The sequence below is a fragment of the Drosophila innubila genome, assembly GCF_004354385.1.
Source record: "Drosophila innubila isolate TH190305 chromosome 3R unlocalized genomic scaffold, UK_Dinn_1.0 2_E_3R, whole genome shotgun sequence".
In the NCBI taxonomy this organism is placed as follows: domain Eukaryota; kingdom Metazoa; phylum Arthropoda; class Insecta; order Diptera; family Drosophilidae; genus Drosophila; species Drosophila innubila.
In genome coordinates, this window is record NW_022995380.1 from 24,347,157 (window position 1) to 24,362,091 (window position 14,935).

At 37.7% G+C, this 14,935-nt stretch overlaps 2 protein-coding genes across 3 annotated transcripts in view; both read left to right on the top strand.

Moving 5' to 3' along the window:
* LOC117791110 (protein AF-10) overlaps positions 1 to 14,935 on the top strand; it is a 31,209-nt gene that overhangs the window by 1,165 nt on the left and 15,109 nt on the right. Inside the window, exons 2-6 of the mRNA XM_034630769.1 lie at positions 1,394 to 1,461; positions 2,095 to 2,591; positions 2,662 to 2,858; positions 2,923 to 4,334; positions 5,193 to 5,280. Of these exons, the coding sequence (XP_034486660.1) occupies positions 2,237 to 2,591; positions 2,662 to 2,858; positions 2,923 to 4,334; positions 5,193 to 5,280 (2,052 nt within the window). The 5' untranslated portion in view covers positions 1,394 to 1,461; positions 2,095 to 2,236. The remainder of the gene's footprint in view (positions 1 to 1,393; positions 1,462 to 2,094; positions 2,592 to 2,661; positions 2,859 to 2,922; positions 4,335 to 5,192; positions 5,281 to 14,935) is intronic.
* On the top strand, positions 6,828 to 11,487 carry LOC117791111 (muscle LIM protein Mlp84B). Of its 2 annotated transcripts, none has more exons than XM_034630771.1 (2): positions 6,828 to 6,972; positions 9,232 to 11,487. In XM_034630771.1, exon 2 carries the CDS (start codon positions 9,360 to 9,362, stop codon positions 10,833 to 10,835), a length of 1,476 nt encoding a protein of 491 aa, XP_034486662.1. In that variant the 5' UTR covers positions 6,828 to 6,972; positions 9,232 to 9,359; the 3' UTR covers positions 10,836 to 11,487. The 2 variants fall into 2 exon arrangements, with proteins under 2 accessions (XP_034486662.1, XP_034486661.1); XM_034630770.1 differs by lacking the exon at positions 6,828 to 6,972 and adding an exon at positions 7,911 to 7,995.

Sequence of the window (14,935 nt, forward strand, 5' to 3'; positions counted from 1 at the left end):
CCAATGCGCCCCATTATGCGGCATTTTGCTTTATATACAATGTACATATACATGCCACATACAAACATTCGTGTATATATATACATATGTACATCTAATCTCTGTATGTATCTGTCTGCTCGTAGGCGTTCGTATCGAGAGTGCATTGCTCTGCCGCTTCCCCTGCCCCACAGTGGTATTGTAAACATTACAAAAGCTGCGTGCGGGGCGGCCTCGTTTTATCGTTTTATGTGAACGTTCGCGTTGTGTGTGTGCTTGTGTACGTGTGTGTGTATATATGTGTTTAGTTCTTTTATTTACACTTACACTGTTAACGTTTCTCTCACAAGCAGTTGGCAACACGCGCATCGCTGTCACTGCGTTTTCGGCAGTTGGCAACACGTTGACCCAATAACGGTACAACCAGACACCCGCATACACACACATACACATAAACAAGGTACACATACATACACGAAACATGAATGAAAGCCCGCATGTCACTCGGTTGTCGGTATATTATGATTATGTGTTATTGTTGTTGTTGCAATCCTAAAATCCATGCAGATGCGACCCACATATACATGTGCATAATTATTTGTGCTAATTATCTAAACAAAATGGTACCGTGGTTCAAAATTAGTATACATAGTGTAAATATGTGTAGAATTTGTACATAGTTTTATTTTTGACTTTGGCTTTGTTTACACCGTACAAAGAAGAAAAAAAACCAACATTTTGTTTTGTGGCCACCGACAAGTTCAATGAACTAACCAAAACAGTGGAATGCTCATCCGCTCGCTTGAGTTTGTCTCTGTGTGTGTGTGTGATCAGTGCGAGCACGTAACCGAAATTTGTTGGTATTTTTATGTGCGATCGATTTGTGATTCCGCCGATATGTTATCGTCATAAATTGTGTGTCCTCAATATAAAAAAAAATGCAAATACAACAATAATATCTGTACAAAGTGCGTTGGTGTCAGCAACAAAATATACCTTGACATTGAGAACTTATGTACATACTCATGTGCCGTGCCGTGTGTGTGTGTGTGTGTATTTGTATGTGAATGTTTTCGTGTTTTGCAAACAAAACCGCACACATACATACATACAAATGAATGTACAATTGTGTAAATTGTATGCATATGCTATCTCACTCGCACGCATATTGAATTGACGTTAAGTATTATTTAATAATAAATAAACCGGCCCATGTTGTTATTGTTATACTTTTTGCTGTTTATGAATGCGCTAATGACCTTGCATATATGGCAACACCTGCAATGGCAAATTGTCAATATCTCAATAGCGCACAATTATCATCGATAACGCAATTAATCGATATATCGTATACACATACATTGCACTTTGTATCACGTAAATAATCAGTTTTCGTGTTGTTGTTTTTTTCCAGCTTAATTCGCTGCTTCAGGTTGATTGACTGTTCGCACGTGTCAATTAACCCAATATACTCATTTATTGGTAAGATTCTTGACCTATTTAAATTCGTTCTTATATAAATTAACAATAAATAAATTGTGAGTCTTGCCAGATCGATATCTAACTAGTCGGAAAGGCTATAGTCGAGATCCCGACCATAGGATACCCGTTACTTACTTCAATATATATAAAAGTACTTTAAAGAAAATACTTGTTTTGCACTGAATACTTTTATTCTCCATAACTGCCGTTCTACTTGTCCGATCTTGATGCGATTCAGTGGGATAATAGATAACGTTAACTATCACAAAAAAACGAATACTCTTAATTACTGTGAGTGTGGTGGTTTTTCGCTATTTGCGGGGTCGGAAGGGGGCGTGGTTTAAATTTGAAACAAACTTGATCTGCGTGGGGTATATAGAAGTCTGTAAGTGAAAGTTTGGTATCTCTATCTTTTATAGTCTCGGAGATCCTTTTGTTCATTCGGACAGACGGACAGACACACATGGCTATATCGGCCATATGCCTTATAGGGTCGGAGATGCCGGGTATAAAAACTAATCGATTTTGGATACTAAGAGAGTTTAAGACAATCAACTCCAATTTGATAAAATTCCAAGTAGTTTTCCAAATAAATAACCTGTCTAATCATTTGAAATTTGTTGTTCATTGCAGTTGTTGTGTGTAAACCGACGCAATTCCTTCATCACTAAATGCAAAACTGGAGTTGTTAGACTCCAGCAGCAACGACGACACCATTCACTCCACCAACTTGAATAGAAAACTTATCAAAATTAAGAAGTTTAAGCTGGACGATATGAAGGAAATGGTGGGCGGCTGTTGTGTTTGTTCGGACGAGCGGGGGTGGCCGGAGAACCCGCTCGTCTACTGTGACGGCCAAAACTGCACCGTTGCGGTGCATCAGGCATGCTATGGCATCGTTACCGTCCCCACTGGACCATGGTATTGTCGCAAATGCGAGTCTCAGGAGCGCACATCCCGTGTACGCTGTGAGATTTGCCCCTCGCGAGATGGTGCCCTCAAAAAGACGGATACCAGCGGTTGGGCCCATGTGGTTTGTGCCCTGTACATACCCGAGATACGATTTGGTAATGTGACCACCATGGAGCCCATTATACTGACATTAATACCGCAGGAACGCTACTCGAAGAGTGAGTCACATTTGAAGTAGTTAGAATTTCCTATTTAAATCCAATCACTAACTTTATTCTATTCATTCAGCTTGTTATATTTGCCTGGAGATTGGGAAGCCAAATCGTGCCAATGTCGGTGCTTGTATGCAGTGTAACAAGGCCAATTGCAAGCAGCAATTCCATGTGACCTGCGCCCAAAGCTTGGGACTACTCTGCGAGGAGGCTGGCAACTACTTGGATAATGTCAAGTACTGCGGTTACTGTCAGCATCATTATAGTAAATTGGTGCGTATGTGGGGCTTCAATTGATTTAATATTATTCACTCATGCCTTGTCATATATATTGCAGAAAAAGGGCGGAAACGTCAAAACCATACCACCCTACAAACCCGTACAACATGACACCTCCTCCGATTCGTGCTCGTCTCCCGAGAAGGAAATCGATTCGACTATGAACTCAGCATCCACCTCAGCGACAAGCATCAAAATCACAAGCAGCACACTGGCTGCAAGCTCTACAACCATTTCAAGCGGCGGTGGCGGCGGCAACGTTTCATCCTCATCCAAGCAACGAAAGTCAAATGCATCCGGGAAATCTTCGTTGTCATCAGGCAGCAATTCGGCGACGTCAACGGTTCTGCCAAATCCCATGAGCTCCTCTAATGCTGGAGTTGCTGGGAGTACGTCAACTGCCGGCAGTTTTCCACCCGGCAGCAGCAGCAGCGGCTCCAGCAGCAACAACAATAATGTCGTCAGCAATAGCTTAACTAGCAATATCAGCAGTAATGTTGCATCCACGCATGCCAGCAGCGCTGGCAATAACACTGGCAGTGGCAATACAATCAACAGCAGCACGGTACCTGGCTCTGGAAGTGGAAGCGGTACAATGGGACCCAGCAATTCAAGCACCAAGTCATCAGCCAGCAGCTCGAGTGGCAGCTATAAGGATAAACATAGTAAAAACATTGGAAAGCAGTCGAGCTCTGGTTCTAGCAAGGACAAGGATAAGGATGGTGGCAGCAATTCATCGAACAATAGTTTTTCTCACTCATCAGCCTCATCGTCGTCCTCCTCATCCTCGTCGTCGCGAGAGAAATCCTCAAAGTCATCCAAAAACAAGGAAAGCTCTAAAGAAGCCGCCGCAGCCACAAGCAGCAGCAGCAACAACAACAACAATATTGCTACAAGCAGCAGCAATATGCCCAGCGCCTCCAGTATGCCGGCCAACAGCACCTCCAATTCGCATCCCAGCGCAGTGCCACATGTGTCTAGCAGTGGCAGCAGCAGCGGCATATCTGCTGCCTTATTGGGGGAGCACAGTAATCATGCCCAGAACCTGAGCACATCGGCTCCGACAAGTTCAGCGGGCGGTGCTTTGGGGAAACTGCAATTGGCGAGCAATTTGGGCGGCGGTTTTGGAACTGAGTTGCATGCCTCAAGCAGTAGCAGCAGCAGCCACGTCTTAAAGGATTCATCGGCTGTATTTCCGGGAAATAGCAATGCAAGTAATTTAGATAGCTTGTCGGGCGCAGGTTCGTCCACAAACAACAGCGGCAATGTGTTGGGCCCAAGTGGCATCAGCAGCAATACTTCAACCAATTTAAGTAGCAGCAGCAAGTCAACTCTGTCTGTGGCAACTGCATCATCGACAACATCATCCAGTCAACCATTAACATCGGGCAGCTCGTCGGCTTCCAAGAAACGCAAAGCGGACACGGCCAAATCAATTAGCAGCAGCATTAACTTGGATGATCACAATAGGTAACATCGAAAACTCTATTTTACATTAGAAAATCAAAACGAAACGAACAAACTAACTTAAGTTTTTTCAAGCTTTCACTTAAAATGAACTCCTTATATCGTAATTAGTCTAAAACAACACTTTAAATTTGATTTTGAGACGTTTTATTTTTGGTTAAATATCATAAAATATATGACAAACCTTTTGACTTGTAAAGCTCCTAGGACAAGGGGCTGATCAACTTCAAACTTCCATAACTGTGTCAAAACTCAACCGATTTTCAAGCGGAATATCACTTTGATCATGGAATGGCCTCTAAATTCATTCTGCATTTAAATTTATTTTATTTTGTTAAAAAACATATTTGGCCTCTGAATCTCGATTTCAATGATAAGGGTCCCCCCTTTGAAATTTTGAAAATTGAAAATTCTTAATCTCAAGTTTTCACTTTTAATCAACTTCTTATGTTATAATTAGTATAAAACTACACTTTAAATTTGATTCTGAGACGTTTCATTTTTTTGTAAAAAATCATGCGAAATATGACAAAAATTTGGACTTGTAAAGTTGCTAGGTCAAGGGTCTGACCAACTTCAAACTTCCATAACTTTGTCAAAACTGAATCGATATTCAAGCAGAATGTCATTTTAATCATAGAAAAGTCTCCTTATTCATTCTGCATTCAAGTTTTATTAAATTATTTTTAAAAAATTTTTTCTCTAGTTAAAGGGAATGCAAATCCAAACGTTCTGGTAAAGTCTTAAAGTTATGTTACCAACTTCGATCGGTTTATACCCTTTAACTGTTTCAGTTTCGTTTTGACTCCCTAGTTTAAACTAAGAAAAATTATTAAATTAATACCACTTTTCCTGCTGCAGCTCATTTCGGGATATTATTAAGGATGTGCACGTGACGTTGACGCCGCTAACTGATTTCGAGAAGGAAATTGAAAAGAGCTCGAAACGGGTAAGTGAATCTCAAAATTTGTTTATCTTAAACTGAATATATAAAAATAGTTTGAAGAACAGAGAGAGAAACTCTTGAGTTATTTTAGTGCTCTCTTTGGTTTTCCCTAAATTCTCTTATTCTCTGACATTATTTCAACCGGCTACATTGTTGCCCATTGAGTGATGGTCTTCTAATCTTGTACACTTGTCTACAACTTGTCAAGTGCCAACGTTATTACCGTTTGCTGTTATTCCTCTCCTCTGCTGTTATTCCTCACAGTCTCTCTAGTTGATTGGAAAGGATAAACTAAATAGTTTGCATAGCTCTATAGTCATTTCACTTGCTCCCAACAGACAGCCAATGGCGCAGACGCCTTGCCAACCTTCGTATCATATTTATAAGTAGAAATGCAATTATTAATGCATACACCTTTTCGAACATCTTTTAAATATTCAAACACAAGGTGTGCGTCAGTATATATGAAAAATACAAGTCTATATAATATATATACACGAGGTGTTGTTGTTTTTCTTGTTTTTTTCTTCTCTTGTTTTTCTCAATAATACTCTTTTACAAACGAACTAAGTGCGGGTATATGAGTCACATGAACGAGCATTGTATTTATAAGTATGAATATCAACCTATTATTTGGTTAAGAAACCAGAGGAAAAAACAAATAATTTGTTAATATATTATTTAAGATTACAATTTACTATCAATATATTTCAATGCAAAACTATATATTTACTGTATTCTTTCAAAATTGTAATTAATATATGTACATATGTGTAACTCTCTATAAATGAGACATTTTTGATCAGATCAAGCTCGAAAGTAAATCTCTGAAATCTCTGAATTGAATCGAGTTACAGTTACAAGCTTTTTTCGTGTTCTACTTTAAAATAATTAAATTCATATTTTTAAAGTGCTACACAATAAAATATATCAAAATTATTTTTCCTTGATGTAATCCTAAGCTAGGGTATTCTGTTATCGTTACTCTGAAGATATTTCTGAACTTTTGTATTCTTTTCCATCAAAATTACATATATATGTAGAGTATATTTCTGTGTATTTCCTATTTCTTTTTGCCGATTTGATTGATGTAGATTGACGTGCCCATGCACCATTAATATATTTTTAATGCAAAGAAAATATGCAAGCCAAAAATGTTGTAAATAGAAATTTAATTGAATGCAAATGTTAAGGCTAATTAATTGATGACAACCTAACCAGAGAGATAATTAATGATCATGATCATAAAGCGTACATTACTCTGAGGTTTTTGGACAACTCCCTACAATCTGCGTAAACAAAATTTCTAATTTTCTTGATGAAATTTACGGCAAGACGTTATTATACTAAAAGCATAAGAGAATATATACGAGTATATATGAATTTGATTTGTTGGGCGTGTATTATTCACATTGTTTTTATTGTTATTGTTGTTGTTGTTTATATAGTCATCCCTATCGTTTGGCTTCGTTTCGGCGACAAAAGAACTCGTTGTCATTGTCGCTATCGTCGTGCCGTGTGCAGACGAAGATTCTCAGTTTTCTCCCGAGTCCACATAGCGCCCCCCATTCAAAAAGTTGACAATTTTCTAGCGCGCTCAGTCGAAAATCGTTGCTAATCGAAGCCAAAAGGCTCTAGTAAAATTAAGAAATCAAATAAAATTTTATTGCGAAATTTTATTATTACGAACGAAAAGTAAATATACATACATACTGCATACTCATACATATACATCACAAATAAATATATATCTAATATATATATAAATACGTGCAGTGCTCTGATAATATCGGTTAAAGCTGCCACCAAAATGCATATGATGAAGTTTAATTTTAGAAGCGACATAAAAATTTGGCACACATTTTGACACACAACAACAACGAGAAGAAAAAAACGAAGAACGAATAGAAAAATGTAGTTGGCTCCATTGGGGGAACACATTTCCCACGTACTCGTATTTATAGATCTGTTTTTTAGAGAAAAGCTTTTTCTCGCCTAGGAGTGAGTAGTATAGTATAAAAATATATGTGTGTTTTTGTGCGTGAAAACTTGAAAATTTCAAAAGAAAAAGTTGGAAATATGTTGTGTTTAAACTTCAATTATGCCAATGTGTTTAAAAAATTGAAAAATACCGCCAATATCGCAAATTAAAGCAACAATTGTAAACAAAGTCTTGTTGGAAGACCTTATTATAGTTTTCAATTAGCTAATCATAGCTAATGATAGTGCAATTCGCAGCGAAAAAAGCGTAGAATGAAACGAACAAAAAAATCAAAAAAAAAAAGCTGAAAAAAAAATTCTATTCGCACAACATTTTCGCCCTGTTACCGCACATAAAAAACAACTGAGAAACGGGCTAAAATGAATGGGGAAAATGAAAAACTTTTTCATGCGTATGTGTGATGTGTGTAGAACAAGTTGAAAAACCACAGACGCCGTTGACCGCCTTGAGATACACACACACTCGCACAACAAGCGAACGCATACAGTCATTTTTCCATCCCACTCTCTGGCGAGATATTAGCTGAAACAAAAAATTTGTTCCGCATCTAAAGTTTCTCAAAATCAACTCAAAAAACTGAAAACTGAAAAATGTTGTAGGAAAAACTCAGCACCGTGTGCCGTGTGCACTCACAATTCTATAGATTAGTTTGCGTTGAGCAATCTTCCAGTTCAGTACTCGGTTTCTGTCGTGCGCGGTGTTTGTGTATGGGATAGGTATAGACTCTACATATATCTAACTATATATTTATATATATATATGCATGGTGACTATTAACCGATATTGCAGTTGCACTAACTAATCCACAGTTATCATAAAGTAAACACTGCTCTTCATTTGCACATCTAATCCATGGAAACGACTCAAAAGATACGTTGAATGACTCAGACGGTTTGGGAGAGAGAAATGTATTTGTCATAGGGCCATAAACCGATCATATTTGCGGTCTGCTATATATCTATCTTTCACCTGTGTTATTTTTATAAAACATTTCTCTCGCAATCCCCAATAGATACACAATTATTGCTCACGTTTTGTGTTTGCCAGATGAACAAATTAATTTTCCCATTTCTTTTTCAAAAAAATATTTCTTAGCAAAATGATCAAAAATATATAGCATAAATGTGTGTGTGCGTATACGTAATATTTGTAGTTTTCGTTGGGTAATTTTCTTTGAAAGTTTATTAGCAAATTTATTAAATTTTCGTTAGCTATTCTTTTAATTAAGTTAAATAAAGTAATACATGTTCTAAATATCATGTTTTTTAGTACACGTTCTAAAGTATTTATTTACAGAGAGAGTTTATCGCAGATTTGAGTACACACTGTAGATCAGATTTTCTTGCTTTGTTCAGTTGACATGCATGTTTTAGAGAGCATTTTCTTGTTTTAGTACTTGTATTAAAATGAGCGAGACTCACTTTTTAGATCATAATTTTTGATCACCTCACTCAATCAATTGATAAGATATCTAATAGATACTAAAGATACACACCTTCATTTATAGTACATGTGTAAATTAAGATCAGCGCCATATCAGATATAAATCTGCTCAAGAAACAGACCTTCGATGTAATTTAGTACATTTTTAGTACGTGCATGTAAACATGTTTAGCAATAGTTATTGATAAACTGACTCAATCAGATTGATAAGAGAAGTAGACTCATTTTTAGTACATCTTGTGTATATATTTAGTACACACACACAAACACACAACAACAGCACTCACTCATTCCTTTGAGTACAGACTTTAGATCAGTTACTTTTCCATCTCATTTAGCGCTTGAATAACATCATCGATCACGATCATTCCGATCACAATCAGATAACAATCACATCACCAACAACCAACAACCACCAACCATAGCTTTTGCTCCAGCCTCAGCTTCCCAGCTTCAGCTTACGACGGATGACGACGATGTTCAATTCTGCTCTCTGTTTGCACTTTCAGATAATAAGCATAATATACTACATAGATACAGATACAAATAGTTGTACCCCAGGTCGTGGTTAAAGCTCAATTTGTCAAACAAAAAAAAAAAGGATATATATAAAGCTATAGAAGAAATCAAAAACACAATGCCCCTACAAGTGACTGAATCCCCCAAATGCCCGCGTTGCAGCAAGAGTGTGTACGCCGCTGAGGAGCGTCTGGCTGGCGGCTATTCATTCCACAAGAATTGCTTCAAGTGCTCCATGTGCAACAAATCCCTGGACTCGACCAACTGCACAGAGCACGAGCGTGAGCTGTACTGCAAGGTCTGCCATGGACGGAAATATGGACCCAAGGGTTATGGCTTTGGCACAGGAGCCGGCACACTCTCCATGGACAATGGTGCACAGTTCCAGAATGGCGTTGAGACGGTGAGGAACGGTGCCCGCATGGAGCCACGTGCCATTGCCCGGGCACCGGAGGGTGAGGGATGCCCCCGATGCGGTGGCTATGTGTATGCCGCCGAACAGATGCTGGCACGTGGTCGCGGCTGGCACAAGGAGTGCTTCAAGTGCGGCACCTGCAAGAAGAGTCTCGACTCCATGCTGTGCTGTGAGGCTCCAGACAAGAACATCTACTGCAAGGGCTGCTATGCCAAGCAGTTTGGACCCAAGGGCTATGGCTTTGGTCAGGGCGGCGGCACCTTGCAGTCGGATTGTTATGCCAATGATGAGGGTGCTCCGCAGATGAGTGCTGCCATTGATGTGGGCAAGATTCAGGCGCGTCCCGGCGAGGGTTGTCCCCGTTGCGGTGGCGCTGTCTTTGCTGCCGAGCAGAAGCTGTCCAAGGGTCGCGAGTGGCACAAGAAGTGCTTCAACTGCAAAGACTGCAAGAAGACGTTGGATTCGATCAATGCCAGCGACGGTCCCGATGGCGATGTCTACTGCAATACTTGCTATGGCAAGAAGTGGGGACCACATGGTTATGGCTTTGCCTGCGGCTCGGGTTTCCTGCAGACCGATGGCTTAACCGAGGATCAGATTAGCGCCAGTCGCCCCTTCATCAATCCCGATACGACATCGATCAAGGCACCCGAGGGCGAGGGTTGTCCCCGTTGCGGTGGCGCCGTCTTTGCCGCCGAACAGCAGCTGTCCAAGGGCAAGATGTGGCACAGGAAGTGCTACAGTTGCACCGACTGCCATCGTCCCCTGGACTCGGTGCTGGCCTGCGACGGTCCCGATGGCGATATCTACTGCAAGGCCTGCTATGGCAAGCGTTACGGTCCCAAGGGCTTTGGCTATGGACATGCCCCCACGCTGGTCTCCACAAGCGGCGAATCGACCATCCAATATCCCGACGGTCGTCCCCTCAATGGTCAACGCACCTCGGGCGGTTGTCCACGTTGCGGATTCGCTGTGTTTGCCGCCGAACAGATGATCAGCAAGAGTCGCATCTGGCACAAGCGTTGCTTCTACTGCTCCGATTGCCGCAAGTCCCTCGACTCGACGAACCTCAACGATGGACCCGATGGCGACATCTATTGCCGATCCTGCTACAGCCGCAATTTCGGACCCAAGGGCTGCGGTTATGGCTTGGGAGCGGGCGCTTTGACAACGTTCTAGAAATGCAACGAAAATCAAATTTATTTAAATTAAAAATTAATCAACAATCCAGAAATGAAACACAAAAATAGCAATTGTTCCAATACATTTTGTTTAATCACCCCTCTACCAACTCCAAAAGAAACTAATCTATCTTATCCACAACACTTAGCTAACTTAGTCTTCGGTTTCGGTTTTTCCAACGATTTTTTGATGAACGAAATGTCTTAGGTTATGTGAGATAATAAGCTTTATGAACAAACAACAAACAAAACACAAAAAAAACCACAAAAGTTTTATTAAAAAAAAATAAAAGAAAATTTACAAAAAACCAAAAAAAAATTAATGAAGTTCAAAACTTACGAAACAAATAATACGAAAATTAACCTATCGAACGCTAAACTTTAACTAACGAATCAAAGTACCGACAATGGCAAAGGCAAAAATACATATAAAAAAGAAATGCACAGACAAAAAAAAAAATGAGAAAGAAATGCAGGCTAACATTGGGTACAGTTGTGCAGCAGCTAAGCTAATGATGTGTTATCGATTGGCAACTGTACCTGTTGACTATCAGAGACGGAAGTGAAGAGAGAGCGAGAGAGCTGCTGTTTGTTACTACAAAACACACGTATATTGTTTCTTCTTCTTTCGATTTCGACTTCGATACCAATGTAATATGCTCCAATATAAAACCAGAAGAGCTATTGCTCCAATGATTATGATTATGTTTATGATTATGATAAATAATAATATATACACCTATATATTTGATTGATTATGATGATGATATATGTATGTATATTTAGCATATTTAGTTTTTTTGCTATCTTATAAGTAATTTTTCGAATTCTTGAATATATTCGTTTAATTTCATTTCTAATTAATTCATGAGCAAAAAATGTTCAAATTCATTCACGCTCTATATACAACACACATAACATCCAATAATATATATGCCCCAGTGGGTTCCATGAAAAAAAAAAAAAATAACAACATATATTTTGTTTTGGAATTTTTTGTTGTGTTGTATTTTTCAGAAAATTGTTGTACAATTATTTTTTATTGGAATACCTGTATAAATTAATTGCAGTGGGTGGTGTGCGTCGTTCGGTTTTCTAGTATTCTTCGGTTTTGAGATTGAGCCACCGCATATGTTCTATATTTAGCTTCCGACCGATCGACCGACTTCGTGAACAATATAATTGCTCAACATACTGCGCGTATACGTATTCTAGAACTATATATTCACATACATATGAGAGTGTGTGTATGTATAGTTTGGTTGCTCAAGAAAAAAGCATACGAAATGTTCCATAACGGATCTGAAATTATATAGTCTAAATATAAATATGATGCTAATATGCTGCCCCCTCTCTTAACAGAGAGAGAAAGCTCCTCTCTCCTCGCTCTCTTTCACTCAAGAGAATCTTTATTTGTTTATTGCAATTGTGTTATACATATAGATATAACTCTATCGATTCCTATGCCACGTGTTTCGTTATGTTTTCTAGCAAGCTCTCTTAATAGCAGCCAATTATTCTCTTGAGCTAATTTTCTTTTTTTTTTTTTAATAAGATACTCGATAAGTTTTTAGTTTGAAAATGAAATGGAATTCGTGTCATGTTATGTTCTTGTCTTGTTTGAAAAAATTTAAAACAAAAACACTTAAAACTAATCGACAATTTAACGTCAATTGTTGTCAGCGTCATCATCACAAATACGCTCAAAAATATTTACACTTTTGTAAATACTCAGTCTATTGCAATATCACATTGTTCTTACACTCCTTAAATTTTACATGGGGTATATTAGCTGAAGTTTCTTTGAAATTGAATAAGAGAATAATTATACTGCTCGAAATGTGTTTATTTGTATCTTAATATGGTATTTTTATGGCATTAGCGAAGATGTATAGGACTAAGTGTGACCGTGTTTTAATTTTAAAAGAAATACAGTTTTTATTTATTGCAGCTTTTTATTGTACTTGCAATTCCAGTTGTTAAATATGGATCTTTCCTAACTACAACATACTACAGGGTATCTTCTTAGTCCAGCATTACGATAACTAATTGCTGAGTCATTTATTTATTGCATTTTTCTCTTAAGACGGTGACCACGAAAAAAAATAGTTGACGTTGCCATGCCAGGAATTCGATGTCATATATTATTTTTCCTAAATTTGTTCAATAAATAACAAACATAATAGTATGTATATAAAGAAATAAATAAATTGTCTGAGGTCGTCGTAGCCAGGTGTGTTTTTGAGTGGTTTATTCATTCGATGTTCGCATTTCGATATGTAGCTATGCTATATATTTATAGACCTTCATAGTCATCGTCTATTTTTGAGTGATTCGTTTTTGAAATTTTTGCACATATGACACATGCATAGATCAAAAAAAAAAATTCTCTTAACATTTTCCAATTGATAAACACAAATTTCAGGCAATGGCGATGACTAAAATGTTGAGCTCTAAATATAGTTTTTATACACAAGTATATAGAATTATTCCTATTTATTTTTTTTAGGCTTTAATTAATTTTTAATATCTTGTGATCACTGGCGCGAATGGATTTATGCGTTGTTGAAATATGTAAATATTTCTATAAATATAAATATATAGTATCGGAGCGATTTCGGATTATAATTAATATTCAGATCAAGGAATCAAACCGAAAGCAACAAAGGTTACGCTTTCGGTTCCGGTACGTTCTAAAACAACTTTTTCCGTAAAAGGTTTTCTTCTTTCGGTTTCGGTATCAGTACCGGTACGTAACGGTACACCAAATCAATTTTGAAACATTTTAAAATGATAAGGTGTCGTTTTACAATAATTATGATTTATACTAATTACGATATAAGGAGTTAATTAAAAGTAAAAACTTGAGATTTAAAATTTTGAATTTTCAAAATTTCAAAGGGGGGACCCTTACCATTAACGTGGAACCATGGCTATGATGGTCGAAAAATAATAAAATTTACGAAATGCAAAAAATTAAATGCAGGTGAATTAAAAGACCGAATCATGATCAAAATGGCATTCCGATTGAAAATCGGGTCAGTTCTCTTCAAGTTATGACGGTTGGAAGTTTGTCAACTCTTTGACCTAGAAACTTAACCACAACCGTACCGGTACAAGCCGTTCGGTTATCGGTTCTTGAAAGAGAATTAGTTTCAGTTACGGTTTTATTTCCAGTACTAAAAATTAAACGGTTAGTTTCGGTAAACGGTTCCGATACCGGTTTCGGTGTTATTCCCTGATTCAGATTGAGAATTGTCAAACATTTCAGCTATATGTTTTATATGGTTTTTTTTACAGTTACAATAGAAAACAATAAATGATTTCCGATTAACAAATATCATTACAGGAAAGAAATGTTAGGTGCCATGCTGTGTTTTAAATTTTTGAAAACAGATTGAAAACTCTAAATTGCAATTCATATTTCATTTAATTTTTACCACATTTATTGCGAAGAACAACGGGGGTTTGTCCAACTTATAAAAAAAACCAGAATCATAATAATCAACGGAAGGACTTCACGCTGTGTTATTTAGTGTACTTTTCAGTGGTGGTGTCTCTACACTAAGTGGTGGGTGATAATTTATAAATTTGTCACCCATGTGACTATAGACAATTACGAGTGCCTTTCAATAATGATATTAAACTACTGTATGAGTATTGTCAAATGTTCAGGAAACGCTAAAAAACTGAAAAACTGTGTTTGCTTCACTTTATGACAGTGCCTCATAAAAACTATATGCCCGTTGGCTTAACTGATTCCCTCTAAATAGTCATAAAAATAAAACATTTGCGCGAATAGTCTTCCTGAAGCAATTAATTTTTCTACGACGTTTTAAAGGGACTTTCAGTCAGGTCACCCAGCAACAAAATCAACACCTTTTTTTTGTTTGTGGGTTCGCCGTATCGCGTGTGTAGGTAAGACACGTGTCCCTTTCGTGTTTTATTGCCGTAACAGTTTTCCCATATATCAATTATAACGTCTTGGCTTTCCATATATTTTTGTAGTTGATTTTCGGTAGCACAACTGTTAGACTTATAACATAGATACATAGATAAAATCTTAAATTCTGTTATTTTGTTTACAGCAGATACTTT